At 43.7% G+C, this 13,297-nt stretch overlaps 1 protein-coding gene across 6 annotated transcripts in view; it reads left to right on the top strand.

The window, feature by feature from the left end:
- The window catches only part of RAPGEF6 (Rap guanine nucleotide exchange factor 6), a 118,142-nt gene that overhangs the window by 97,685 nt on the left and 7,160 nt on the right, over positions 1-13,297 (top strand). For all 6 annotated transcript variants that reach the window (XM_051794000.1, XM_051793999.1, XM_051794002.1 and 3 more), the window contains 6 exons: positions 724-944; positions 2,968-3,159; positions 4,439-4,573; positions 5,964-6,077; positions 8,114-8,339; positions 10,117-10,628. In XM_051794000.1, coding sequence (XP_051649960.1) covers positions 724-944; positions 2,968-3,159; positions 4,439-4,573; positions 5,964-6,077; positions 8,114-8,339; positions 10,117-10,628 — 1,400 coding nt within the window. The remainder of the gene's footprint in view (positions 1-723; positions 945-2,967; positions 3,160-4,438; positions 4,574-5,963; positions 6,078-8,113; positions 8,340-10,116; positions 10,629-13,297) is intronic.

Genomic DNA, 13,297 nt, shown 5'->3' with positions numbered 1-13,297 from the left:
GAAGCCCAGTTTTCTAAGAGGATCACAGTAGTCACTCCCTTCTGTGCTCAGCTAATTGCAGGGGGTTTCTGTGTGAGCCTGATGCACACAGTGGGCACCAGATTCCTCAAACCAACAAAGTTAATAAGTTTTTCCACTCTTACAATCTGCAGTTGAAATTATGGAATTGTTAAGGTTGGAAAAGACCTCTAAGATGGAGTCCAACCATCAGTCCAGCACCACCACCACATTCACCACTGAACCATGTTCTCAGGTGTTTTTGAACACTTCCAGGGATGGTGACTGCCACTGCCCTGGACAGCCTGTTCCAGGGCTTGACAACCTTTTCCATGAAGAAATATTTCATAATATCCAATTTAATCCTCCTCTTGCACAACTTGAGGCCGTTTCCTCTCGTCCTGTCAGCTCTGGGTCCTGCAGCACAAGCCTGTGGTTCGTTGGTGGAGCTGAACGGGTTCTGTGCAGAGCACTGCACCTCGTCCTTCCCAGTTCCACATTTCCATGTGCAATCCTGTTCTAGACTCAAATTGCCGCTCTCAGTTTACCAGAATATTTTAAGACAAGTGTTGTTTTACTGCTGTTCATCTTTTTAACTCATTTGCATCAGCATGCACTAGCCCTAACTGAAGATTATTGGTATTAATCTGCTTTGGCCTGTGCTACTGCAGCTCTTCACTGCTGTTGAGAACTGAACCTTTACTGCTTTGCTCTTCTGTTTTGCAGGTCTCTGAGCCAGGGCAGCACGAACTCCAACATGCTGGATGTGCAGGGAGGTGCCCACAAGAAGCGTGCCCGCCGCAGCTCGCTGCTCAACGCCAAGAAGCTCTACGAGGACGCGCAGATGGCCAGGAAGGTGAAGCAGTACCTGTCCAACCTCAACGTGGAGACAGACGAGGAGAAGATCCAGATATTGTCACTCCAGTGTGAACCTGCCTACAGCACTTGTAAGTACAGTTCCTTCTCTAGAAATACTCATTTAAACTCTTTCTCCGAGGACAAAATACTTCAGTAAGTTCTGGTTTGTCAGTTCGTGTGCTAAGAGCTTCAGCAAGACAGCATTTGTGTTCAGGTCTTGGTTGAGCTCAAAAAACCTCCATGATGGTTTTTCTTCTGCCCTTTAGTTCCTAAGCTGTGTGTCTTTCCATCAGTCTGGCAGGAAATTCAATAGTACATCAGCTCAGTTCTTGCCCCGCCGTCCTTGTACAGAATTAGGAAGGATAGAAGTAACATTTACCATACGAGCAGCAAGAAAATGAAAAGAGACAAAATCAATATAGAAACTGCAATGGATTTCAGCTTAGAATAAATGAAGATTGTTGAGAAGCAGAAGTTAGGTCAATATTGACTGATGGGTTTGATGTGGTTTGACAGGCAAAAATTGAGGGCTACAGCAGGACAGTTCCCATGATTTGAACTCCTGTCAAGCAAGCTGTTGTCTGACCTGCTGTCTTACACAGTTCAGTAAATTCTTACTTAGAAATGAGACATTATAATTGCATTTTATTTTGATACTTAAAATTTTTCACTTTCTTGAAAGGTAGATTTGCTTCGAACTAGAAGAGTGGCAACCATGCCAAGCAAAATAATGCTTGTCCTTTGTCCAAATGTATCACTTTAAGACTTTTATGTCCTCAAATATCACTTTGTCTGTGATAAGTTAAAAGCATGACTAGGAAATGGCATCTCAAAGATAATATTTTAAGTCCTTGCAATTATCCAGTATTAAGAATGCAAATCCTTGTTATTCCCTAAGGTGCCTCCTTATGCAAAATTTTTTTAGCATTTCCTTTGAAATAACACTGAAGTAGGAAACCTGGAAATGGCCATATTTAACTCCCTTTTTAAAAATGTTAAATTCTCTGTGTTTGAACTCTTGATAGATGATCTATGTGCATTTGTGACAGGTGGCCAAGAGACAAACATAAATATTATCAGGTTGTTTTTCGGTTGTTTTGAATCAATTAAAATCTTGTTTGCACAATGCTAGCCATAGATGTTTGGAAGTAAAAATAGGGAGTATGTACTGACTGCTCTACTCCATGTACTTAAGCCAATCAAGGCCTTTTTTTTCCTTAAATGTTAGAAAGGAAAACGAAGGTTAAGTGGATATACAAATAAATATGTAATAGAGTGGTGTATTATTAGAAGTACCATTTTGAAAACTGGGAAAGAATCCCCCAACCCCCAAACCCACAGGTAATTCTGGGAGAAAGGATGGAGGAGCCCTGTGGAGCATGAGGGAGCTGCCAGCCCCTCGTGGCTCTAATTCTGATGGAGAGAGCACTGATCTGCTCCCAGGGGTGTTCCTCCACACTGGGTTGGATTACCCACGTTTAAATTTTGACCAAGGAACTTTGACTCAGGCAGCCTGGCACAGGGCTTTGCCATTTGTTTCTGGGCAAAGAGGGTTATTTGCACATGCCCAGGAAAGCAGGGGTTCAGTCCCAACTCTTCCCTCCCTAATAAGCTCCCGGCCTTGCTTGCAGAAGGAATGAGCAGCAGTGATGCTGCAATCCAGAGTTTTCCAAGGGAATATAAGGAGAAATTGGATGGCCTTAACTTCAGAGCTTATGAATTGATTAAAGCAGAAGCTGAAGCAGTGCCCTGTGCTGTAAATCACTTGTGCCACCTAGTGAAACGTTAATGCCAACTGCAAAACAACCTGATTTTGAAGGAGATGCTGCTCCTTATGTACAAACATCTAAAATACAGGCTTGTGGGAATAAATAACATTTTATTGTCTTTTGATTAAGTACCTCAATGGCACTTCAAAGAATTTAGGGGTATTTTTACAGCCGTTTCACACAACAGCATCTTCAGTGTGATGAGGTGGGTGTGCTTGGAATAGAAATGGTTTCAAGTACATTTTACCCTCTTTATACAGTGGTTCCTTTGTCTGGATGGTTGTGCTGTAATAATCCTGCCATTCAAAGTGCAAGATATTTATCTGCAGTTTTTCCCTGACAGTGACGAAGAATTTAAGTGAGAGAAGAGGAGGGAAATCCTCAGAAATGTCTCCAGTGCCCATGAGGTCAATTGGCCAAACCACAAAAGCCCATCAGCATCAACAGAACAGAATGAGTCAAGTTCTTCAGGTGCCAACTGTGAATTTGTACCCCAGCAGGAAAAAGGGGCTGACGAAGGAACATGTCACATTCAGTGAGTATCCAGTTTGAGATGGGAGTAAATAGGACAGAGGAGCTGTTTGTAGCTGGGTGCTTTATGTGCGATACCATTGTGCTTAATTTCATTAATTCACTTTAAAATAGCTGGTGCATATTACTGTGTTTTAAGAGAGCATGCTGTCTGCTTAGTCATTTGCACAGTGTTAAAGAACTTTTCTTAAAACAGTTAGCAGTGAGGTGCTGTCTCCAAATACACTCTTGCTTAATGAAGTCTAATATATTTAGGTGAAATCACTGAAACAAATCACAGACATTTAATATTTTAACCTGTGGGACACCATTTTAACAACAAATTATATTATGGTCAAACGGAGCAACATATATTATTAATTGCTCCTAGTAAATGTTATTTTTTTCTGTCTCTAACTTTGCTAATTGCAAAGCAGTATATTATGTATTGAAAAGCTTTTAACCTATTTACACAACTGTTGTATTATTTAAAAGCCACAGTTCTGGGTTATTAAATAGTTAGCTGCAGTCAGTAAATGATATGAAATGATTTTATGGTACATTGGGCGTCAGTATCCTTTAAAATATCTCTGGAAAACAGTATATTGCAGCACATAAAATACTGTTTCCAGTTAGTATTTATTTCAGGTCTCCTTTGGAAAGCCTGTGCAGCTTGAAATGTTCCAGGAACTTTGCTCAGAGATGTTTCTTCATTCCCATGTTTTGTTCCGTGTTGATCTAACAAATTATTGACAACTTGAATTAACTCCTCAGCGCTGTGTTCTCTGCAAGGTGGTTCTGAGGGTGAGCAAGAAATACCAAATCCTCAGTGGGACACTGGTTTTGCTAAACTGGCCAGGCTGTGGGTGGTGCCCACGAGTGTTGACTTGAGAACTCCTGCTTGTGAAGATCCTGAGCTGAGCTGTTGGCTGTGACACACGTGGCTTTTAACAGAGTCCCAACAGTGCACTGGGCAAGGATTCCCTCCAAGCTTTATCCTTCACACAGTTTTTTTGTTACCCAGTCCTTTGCCAAAACCACAACCAGTGTCTCCGTTGCAATGGTTCCTGTTAGGACCTGGATGTTTCAACACACTGCAGATGAGCAGCCAGCAGTGGCCACAGCTGCTCTGATCTAAATTTAAATTTAAATGGAGACTGCCTCCACATGCAGAATCCTCTGAGCATCTGCTCCTCTCTTTGCTGAATACTCTGATTGTTCAACATAGTGTTATTTGTAGTTTAAAGAGACAGCAGTAGCTCAAAAGAAGACAGTATCAGTAACTGGTTCCATTGTTTTCACAGGTACAGGCTCCCCACAGAAGTCATTAAGCTTGTCTGAGGAAGTAAGTAGTAAGAAACAAACAGATGACACCATGTCCATGGCATCTTCTTTGCACTCCAGCCCTCCTGCTTCTCCTCAGGGCTCCCCACGCAAAGGTAGGTGAGCTGAGGGGATGGTCCTGCTGTGTGTGACCCCAGGAGCTCCAGCCTGGGCTGAACTGAAACCAGGGTGGGCAGTGGCAGCAGTATTTGTTGATAATGGCATGTAAGAGCAACAGTAGTTTAGAATATTCATGTCAAGAATAGAATCGTGTCTTTCTATGAGTAGACATGATTTTCCAGTGTATTTATGTGTTTTGGCCATGAAAGTCACTTATTATTTAAAAAAGGGAACAATTGTTTCCTTAAAATATTGCCTAAGTGCTTCTGACAGAATTCCCAAAAGTGCTGACACCTGCCATCATGTCAGTTCAGATTTAGGTGGCCACTTAAAAAGATGGGATTCACAAACCTGGGGATTTCTGGAAGATGACAGTGTTGCACAGAAACTGCAGCTGTTGAGGCAACTCCTGGTCTTGCCCAAGGTAGCTGGAATATCAGGTGATGAGGTGGAGCTGGAGATAGAATGGTGTCATAGTTCTCCAGGGCCCGTGGTTTAGGTTGCTGCAGAAGTAGTGGATCCACCTAAATCCTCGAGTTGCTGTTCATGTTTTTTGTTCTTGTGCACAGGGCTTTGTTTACATCCCTGTCTCTCATGATGCCCTGAGAATCCCTTTATTTTTGATGTCTTCGTCTTAAAAGACCTGCATCACTTCATCATTAGTCAACCTTGGATGGGAATTCATTTGAAATCTCTTAAGAGCTCTCAGTAGTCAACCCAGGTGGTCGGTGTTGGATGGTGTAAGGCCTCTCTCCCTCCCTTCTGTGCTGCTTTGACTCACTGACAGCCCAAAGCCCCCGCGTTGGCATGGCATGGCATGGGGACTGCTGCATCTCCTCGCCCTTTTCAGGGGGAGATCAGGCTGGTCCATCCACTTCTGCCTTCACAAGACCCTGTTGCCTTTAGGAGAATGCCACTGATTTTACTTAAACACAGCATACCTATAAAAAGCTTTAATTACTTGGGTTGCAAAGCCTTGCTCCACTGAGGCTTCTGAGCATCGCTTATAAACTTGTTATTTTTGTTAACTTTTCATCTGGTTCTTTGAAAATAATGTTTTGTTTCTTTGGGATTATTTCTTTAATTCAACTTGATTTTGGCATATTTTTAGCACTGATGTAATTTGATGGAGGTGATCTGTACCTTGTTGTGTGTGTTGTGCTAACAGCTCATTGATCTAAAATTAGGTGCTTCACAGACAGCTGAAAGACATAATTTTAGGCATGAACACATTCCACTTAATCTTAGATTTCGTTTTCTTTTGAGCTATTACCCAAGTGATATGCAAATAGGATTGAAGAAAAAAGGGTTTAAAATTAGGGTGTTATTTTTGTTGTTATTTCTCTCGTCACTTACCAGCACCTGCCTGTGTCTGCTTCCTTGTAGTTGGCAACACTCAGAGGTCGGATAACTGCAGTCAGATGAACCTCTCTGGCTCTTCCTCCTCACTGGCCAGCGAGACCAGCAACAAGACCAGTGGCCAGCGCAGCTACGGAATAGGTGGGGCTTATTTACAAAAGAAAATTCGGATGATTTGCCAAGGCAGAGACAGTTCTGAGAGAAGCACAAAGGCAGACAGAGAGGATGAGAGTGGAGAGGCAGAAGCTGAGTGTGAGCCCCCAAAAATAAAGGGATCACGGTTCAGAAGACTTAGGGAAAGAAGCTTCTCCAGGGAAAGGAAACCTTTTGCTGCGAAAAGGGAAGCAGAGCACACTGAAGCCTCAGAAAGGAGTGAAAACCAAAAGGACAAGGACAGTGATGCTCTCAGTATCTATAGCAACAGCAGTCTGTACACAACTCCCTGCCTGTGCACCAAGTCTAGAAGGAGGAGAAAGACCTTATGATTTGTTTTTAAAAGAAAGACTGATGTCCACGTTCTGTCAGATATCCTGAGTTTGTCTAAGTTATTTCAGCATTATCCATTTACATGTTTAAGCTGTTTAATGTTCTTCCCTTCCAGATATTTGTGTCAGTTCTTTATAGTTAATCACCCTTACAGTGCAGTGAAGACAATAATGTGAAGTTAGAAAATCAAGGAACAGGTACAGTGGCAGTTCAGTTACTTAGTGTGTCACAAATGCCAATGAAACAGTAAGTTCTGCAACGATTTCCTAATTAGACAGTCCCTAATATGATGTAAATCAAATGCTCACTTCTAGCACTGGTGTGTATTTGCATTGGTCACATCCTCTGCTGACCTTTTCAGCCCAGCAAACACTTGCCTTGAGTCTGTTTATACATATGTGCTGTTATTTAATGGCCCAACTTTCAGATAGTGTTCATCTCTTTAATGAAGAGGAGCCCTTTAGTTCTCCAGATCTTTGAAGTTCTTGAAAAACACTGTCTTAAAATTAAGACACACTGAGAGCATTTCATACTGCAGTACAATTGTGTAAATTTAAAGAGTCTCTTGAAAATATAAAGAATATGAAATACTAGTTATTGTCAAAGGAAAGGAAACGGAAATTTAATCTTAAAAATGCTGCTCCTAATGACATTTTTCCATTCATAAGGTTCAGTCCTATAGTTTGATAATATTGATATTTAATGCTCATATTTGCTCTTAAAACCCTACAGCAGTGATCAAAGTTAAGCTGTGAAGTCTGTCAAATTATGAGCTCTATGCTCAGGGGCAAGTATGCCAATGGCTCCAGATGCCATATTATATTATCTCTGATTTTTTTATGGACTTAAGGGCATCAGTCTTCTGTGTTTGGTTGTGTGTATCACTGGCATGGCTTTTACACTGCCTGGTCATTTCACATTTTCACCTAATGGATGTAAATATGTGGCAGCCCAGCTCAAAGGCACATGTGCAGGAATTTAGGGAAAAAAAAAAGCTTATCTGAGGTGTTGGATATATAGGGCTATATACATTATTTGAGTTGGAGATAAGTTATTTGTGGGTAAGGGTAGGCCAAGCAGAAAAAAAGACATTATAGATTCTGCTCTGAAGCTTGTGGGGTCTTCAGCTGTTCCCATTCAGTGGGAACAGCACTGGAGTCTGGTCCAGCTCCTGCCAAAGTTGTATTTCCTGCCTTTGCCTCCTTCTCTGTTAGTTTTGGAGCAGATAATAAAACTGAAAAGGACCATATGGCTAATCCCTGGGTGCTAATTGCTGGCTTTTACCTTAGTCAGCGTCTCCTCCTCCACTGCCAAAATCTTTCCTGAGTCTTGCACGGCAGCAGGGCAGAGGGACAGTGGGAAGTGTGCTGTGTTTATACCAGAGGAGTCAGCAGGGTTGGAAAGATTGGCCCCCTCACTACTGATCCTGGTTAGGTGGGTTTAAGCTGCTGCTCTGGAGAGTGGTGGAGTTGCAGGTGGGTTGTTGGTGTCGCTGGACTTGCATCAGTAAATAAATTGGTGCTGACAGATACTTAAAGCTTCAGTACCTAAAATCCTCAGTGGACTGACTGTGTGCAAAGAGGGTGGTTTCTCTTCTAAATACCCGTGCTGTAATGCACGTGTCAAAACTTTGTTGCCATACCTACAAACTTGAGTTGCTCTTTGACCAAGGTGTCCTCTCCCCTCCTTAGGCTACGCCCTCATCCCTTCCACTAAATCCGACAACTTCTCCGACTCCAGTCACAGCGAGATCTCGTCCCGCTCCAGCATCGTGAGCAACTGCTCCGTGGATTCCATGTCAGCAGCACTGCAGGACGAGAGGGGCTTGTCCCAGTCCCTCATCGTGGTGGATTCCAGCGGGGCAGAGAGGAAGGAGCATCCCCAGCCGCTGGTGGATTATGGCCAGCCCTGCCCAGGGTGAGGTGCTGCTGGTTTGGGTTGGCCTTGGGGTGACGAAGGTTTGGCCAGGATGCAGCTCTGCTCTCCACCAGGGTTGTTAAGCTCTTGCTGGAAGCTGGAGAACTGGCTGCTCTGTGTGAGCCTGTTTTCCTAAGAAGCTTACAGTATCACTTGAGGAGACAAGAGCGTGTTCCCATCGGTGGGGTTCAGCTGGACATCTCTTGCTGGAGACTGCAAATGTGTTAAAAGCCAGGATGATACTTAGCAAATTAGTGTCGTGGTGAGAGACAGCAAAAGAACAACAGGAAATTATCAATTCTCTCTGAGTCAGCAGTGCCAGTCACTTACCATGCTCTAATGTGATTTTTAAGGATTTTTCTAATTACCATTTGTTGCTTAGGCAAACTGGAAGCTTTCTGCCCCTGACTTCCCGAGAGTTTCCACACAGGAGCTCTTGTTCCTTTGGTGCAGTGAGAATCTGTGCTGAAATGATGCTTTGAACTGGAAGTTTTTGGTTTTGTCTTACTAGATGTAAAGCCTCGATCCATAGGATTTAATATGTCTTAATGTATCTTGGGATAGCATTTCCTGTCCTCGGATGTCATGGATTCAAATACATGAGAGATGCTCCTTAATATTTCTAATTTTTCCAGCTCACAGAATCACAGAAGGGTTGGGGCCGAAAGGGACCTTAAAGATCATCTTGATCCAACCCCCTAAAATGGGCAGGGACATCTTCCACTAGCCCAGATTGCTCCAAACCCATCCAGCCTGGCCTTGAACACTTCCAGGGATGGAAATAAATGAGTAATTCCGTTTATTTCATAAGGTGAAAATGGGAATTTAAAGATGTGCTTCATTAAAAAAAATACCTCACTTTTCTGAAAGGCATAACACACACTGAGTTCACATCTTGTGGTTGTTCCTTTATTCCCTAGTTTCAGTGGGTTTTGGAGGGAAGAAAGTGGGTTTTATCCTAGAACTTATAAAGTTGAAAAGCAAGGAAAAAAACCACCTTGTTTGCACATATCTTAGAAACATTCCTTGATTTCACAATGTGTCAGTAAACTGCTGAGGGAGGGTGTTGAATTTTAATGTGCTGCCCATGCATTTGTTAACACACCCAGAAATAGTTAAGAGACTTGAATAATGTCTAGCAATCATATCTTCATGTATTCCAAATTCATGCAAACTTGGCTTTATTTTTACCCCCTTAATTATGCACTGAGAGCTATTAGAGCTTTCAACAGACATTTCTTGAAAAAAGAAATTTTGGACTTTGCTTTTCAGAATCTGTCGCTCCAGATCATTCCCACAAATGTTATTTATGTCCAATATTTCCTAATGTTCTTGAAATATAACTGCCTCCACTCTGTCTAAACAACTTGATGTTGCTGCCTGTGAAGGGTTTGGGTTTTATTCTAAATATTTATTTTTAGTTTATAAATTTAAAGAAAAAGGTGGCAACAGCATGAAAGAAAGAGGCAGTTGCTCCTCTGCTTTCTGTCAGGCACTGTCTTGCTGTTGTTGGTAAAGCTTCTGTGGACCAGATTTATGGATCTGGGGTCAAGCCTGGAAATGCATGTTGCAAACTTATTATTCCTTGCTGCCTGTGCAGTGATGAGTTGGGAGTAGCAGTGTCTCCTGTCAGTGCTCCCGTGTGCCTTGACCTTGCTGCTCACCTGGTCCAAACCCACAGCTGCCTTTCAGACCAGGTGATTGTCTCTGAGTACGTCACTCTTATTTTAAAAGCTCACAAGCGGTTTTTCCCGGTTTCTGTTGTTTTCAAATGCAGCTGGTCAATCGCCAGGCCTGCCCTGATCAGAGGGATGGCTTTCACCTCCTCCATGAGCAGCGAGGAGATCTCCCACGAGCACATCACGGTGGAGGCAGCAGACAGCGGCCGGGGCAGCTGGACTTCGTGCTCCAGTAGTTCTCATGACAACTTCCAGAACATCCCCAACCAGAAGAGCTGGGATCTCCTCAACTCTTACCGTCACACCCAGCTGGACGGACCTATAGCTGAAGTGGATCCCACAAACTGTTACTCTGAGGAGGGTTATTTGTATTCCGAAGCCTTTTCCAAAGCCAACAGGCAGTCGAAAGCCAGCGTGGAGCTCGATCAGTCCCGGCAGAGCTGGGCCTCCTCCAGCTCCCTGTCAGACACCTACGAGACAAACTATGGGACAATTAAGCGCAGGGGGCTGGAGAACTCCCCGGCCGAGCAGACGGAGGTTTTGGACTCTAAACCAGGCGCTGATACAACTTACAAAACTGTTACTTCCAGTACAGAAAAAGGCCTGATAGGTAAGCCAAGCCAACAGCTTATGGAAGCTGCTACATCTGTTTTTCATTTTGATATTAAGTTGTTAAGAAATGACATCAGCAGGTCTGGGGCTGTCTGGCATGTTAAATTCAGCTTCTCCTGTGGTTGCAGTCAGAACACTACAGACACTGTGTTTTCAAGCCACCATTACAAATTTAGAGACAATGAACGAGCATACTTCCCCATCACTCTGTGGGGCTGAGGGAGAGCTGTCTTCAGGAAGATGTCAGGCAGTTCCTCTCTGTAGTGTGGCTTTTTGCTTTTTTTTGGAAGTGTACTCATCACTGTAGATGTTCCCCTGACAAGGAGCAGTGATCCCATGCTCCTTATGATACAGGCTTCCCAGGAATCCAGAGGGAAGAGCATGGCTGCTGAGTGCTGTGGAGCTCACCTGCCCCTCTGGGGCAGCTTTCATCCACAGGGCTTTGGTCTCTGGAAGCTCAAGGGCAAAGCAGATTCCTTTCCTGCCTTTGCTATTTTAAGCTGCCATTTATTTGATTATACAGCTGCAGTTTGGCTAAGTATGAAAGGAGAAAAAACTTTCAGATATGCATAGTTCTATCAAACGAGATGTTCTACCCCTGGCCTAGTGAGCTCAGCAGCCAAAACTAAAGGAACTGTGTTAGCAACAAGATAAAACGTGGAATGCAAAGCTTTCTAAGACTGTGAGTCAAGGGTGCAGCTGACATGCAGTTTAATTACTGACTGGATTGCTGGAGGGGTTTGTGTTATCAAAGGTAATTGCCTCAACAAACATGGCAGGTAGGGCGGAGGTCTTGGATTGTGTTCCTCCTCCTTGGCTTTGGAGAAGAACTCGTGGTGGAGCCTTGCAGGAAACGTGCTCCCAGCTCAGTGCTGTGCCTGGGCTCTGCCCTCACAGCCTGCCAGAGCTGCTCCTGGCCCATTTCAGGAGATGGCATGTCCAGTGTGCAGGACACACTGTCTTTGCTCACAGCTCTTTGCTGCCTTTTTCATTCCGTGTCCGCTCCCCCTGTGCTGGTGAGGAGCCCTTGGCACGTGTGTGTCTGCTTGAGGAAAGATCTGATACAGGCAGAGACAATTCCCTGTTTGCAGATGCAGATCTGTGAGCTGTTCACCATCACACAATATGCCAAAGATATTTTCACTTTATTTCACCGTTTGTGAAATGTTATGAACTGGAACTTGACAGAGGGACACGTTATTCTTTCGTTACTGCAGTAGACTAAAGGGCAGCTCTAGAGAGCCTGAAGCTTTCTCCTTTGAAGAACATACCCACCCTCATCAACCCTCCTGCAAATCCAGCCAAGACTGAAGGTTGAGGGTCTGCTCAGAGTGTCCAGCCCTTCCCTTCCCCTACTTTCTCATAGAGACCCCCTTCAGTGCTAGTTCAATGAAAATAAATCCTGTAATTCAACAGTATAAATCTCTTCCTGTACCCATGTGTATCTGCTAAACCCCAGACTGACTGAATTTGGTTTGGGTTATTTTACTGCCAGCCCAAGTATGAACTGAGACCTTCAGCCATGAACCAGCTGATACCAAAACCTGGAATCTCACAAGTCTACAACACAATAGGAAATATACTCCTTTATTTTTCATCCCTTCCCATTCTTCTAAGATAAGAAACTATTACAGTTGCTGAAATAAATTAAAATAATGAATGTGCACTGTTTAAAATGGATCCACAGGAAGAATGCAAATTCACTCAACTAACAGACTTTAAAAAATTATCCTGGCTTGGAAACTCTCCTGTTGCAACATGTCCATGGAAAGAGCCCAATTTAACATGCACATGAGCCCCAGACCTGGGCTGGGAGGGAGGGGAGGCAACTTGAGAAAATTTAAATTTTGGTTTGAGAGCCTTTGGGACCTGAGCAGGGCTGGAAGGGAGAAGATGAATGATGTGGCATGGACATTGCAAATAGGTATTAGTGACTGGAGCCTTTTCATGACTGCACAAGGTGTAATGCAGCCTTTCCAAAGGCTGTTTCCATGACTGTTCTAGGTTGTTTCTTACTTGTAAACAGACAATATAGTTTTAAGATAAGGGTACAGAAGAAAACAAAGCCAAAAAAAAAAAAAGACATTAAAAGTGTGGATGGGATAAGCCATTATTAACTGTTGGAAAAGCTAAAATAATGAATGCAGGCTCAATGTACCTTTTGCCTCACAGGAGCAGTTTTATGTACTACTGGCTTTTTTTATTCCCATAGCATAGCTGTATGGTTTCATGTCTTTATACACATCAGTTGATACAGTGATATTTTATTCTAATGAGTTTCTGTTAAGCCACTGACCTCTGTTTTGGTGATGGAGTGGATGTTGGAAGTCAACCAGCAGTTCTTGCTGTGCAAAGTGACCTGGGGCCAGTTGCCTTACTTACTTGTGTTTCAGTTCCCCAGCCTGTAGCAGTGGCAGCAGACGTGGCTGTGCTGGCTCTCCATCCCCAGAGAGCTCTGCAGCACCCTGGGGTGCAGTGGGGCTGCAGGAGTGGGGATTTACCCCGGGGTGCAGTGGGGCTGCAGGAGTGGGGATTTACCCTGGGGTGCAGTGGGGCTGCAGGAGTGGGGACCCACCCCAGGGTGCAGTGGGGCTGCAGGAGTGGGGACTCTAATGACAGCTGTTAATTGCAGTCTGAATGCAGAGAAGCCTATAGTCCTGTTTCCAC

Source organism: Manacus candei, unplaced genomic scaffold (genome assembly GCF_025592945.1).
Source record: "Manacus candei isolate 608988 ecotype Guabito, Panama unplaced genomic scaffold, ASM2559294v1 h1tg000037l, whole genome shotgun sequence".
NCBI classification, from domain to species: domain Eukaryota; kingdom Metazoa; phylum Chordata; class Aves; order Passeriformes; family Pipridae; genus Manacus; species Manacus candei.
The sequence above is the reverse complement of the archived record's forward strand: the minus strand, read 5'-3'. Positions and strand labels throughout refer to the sequence as shown.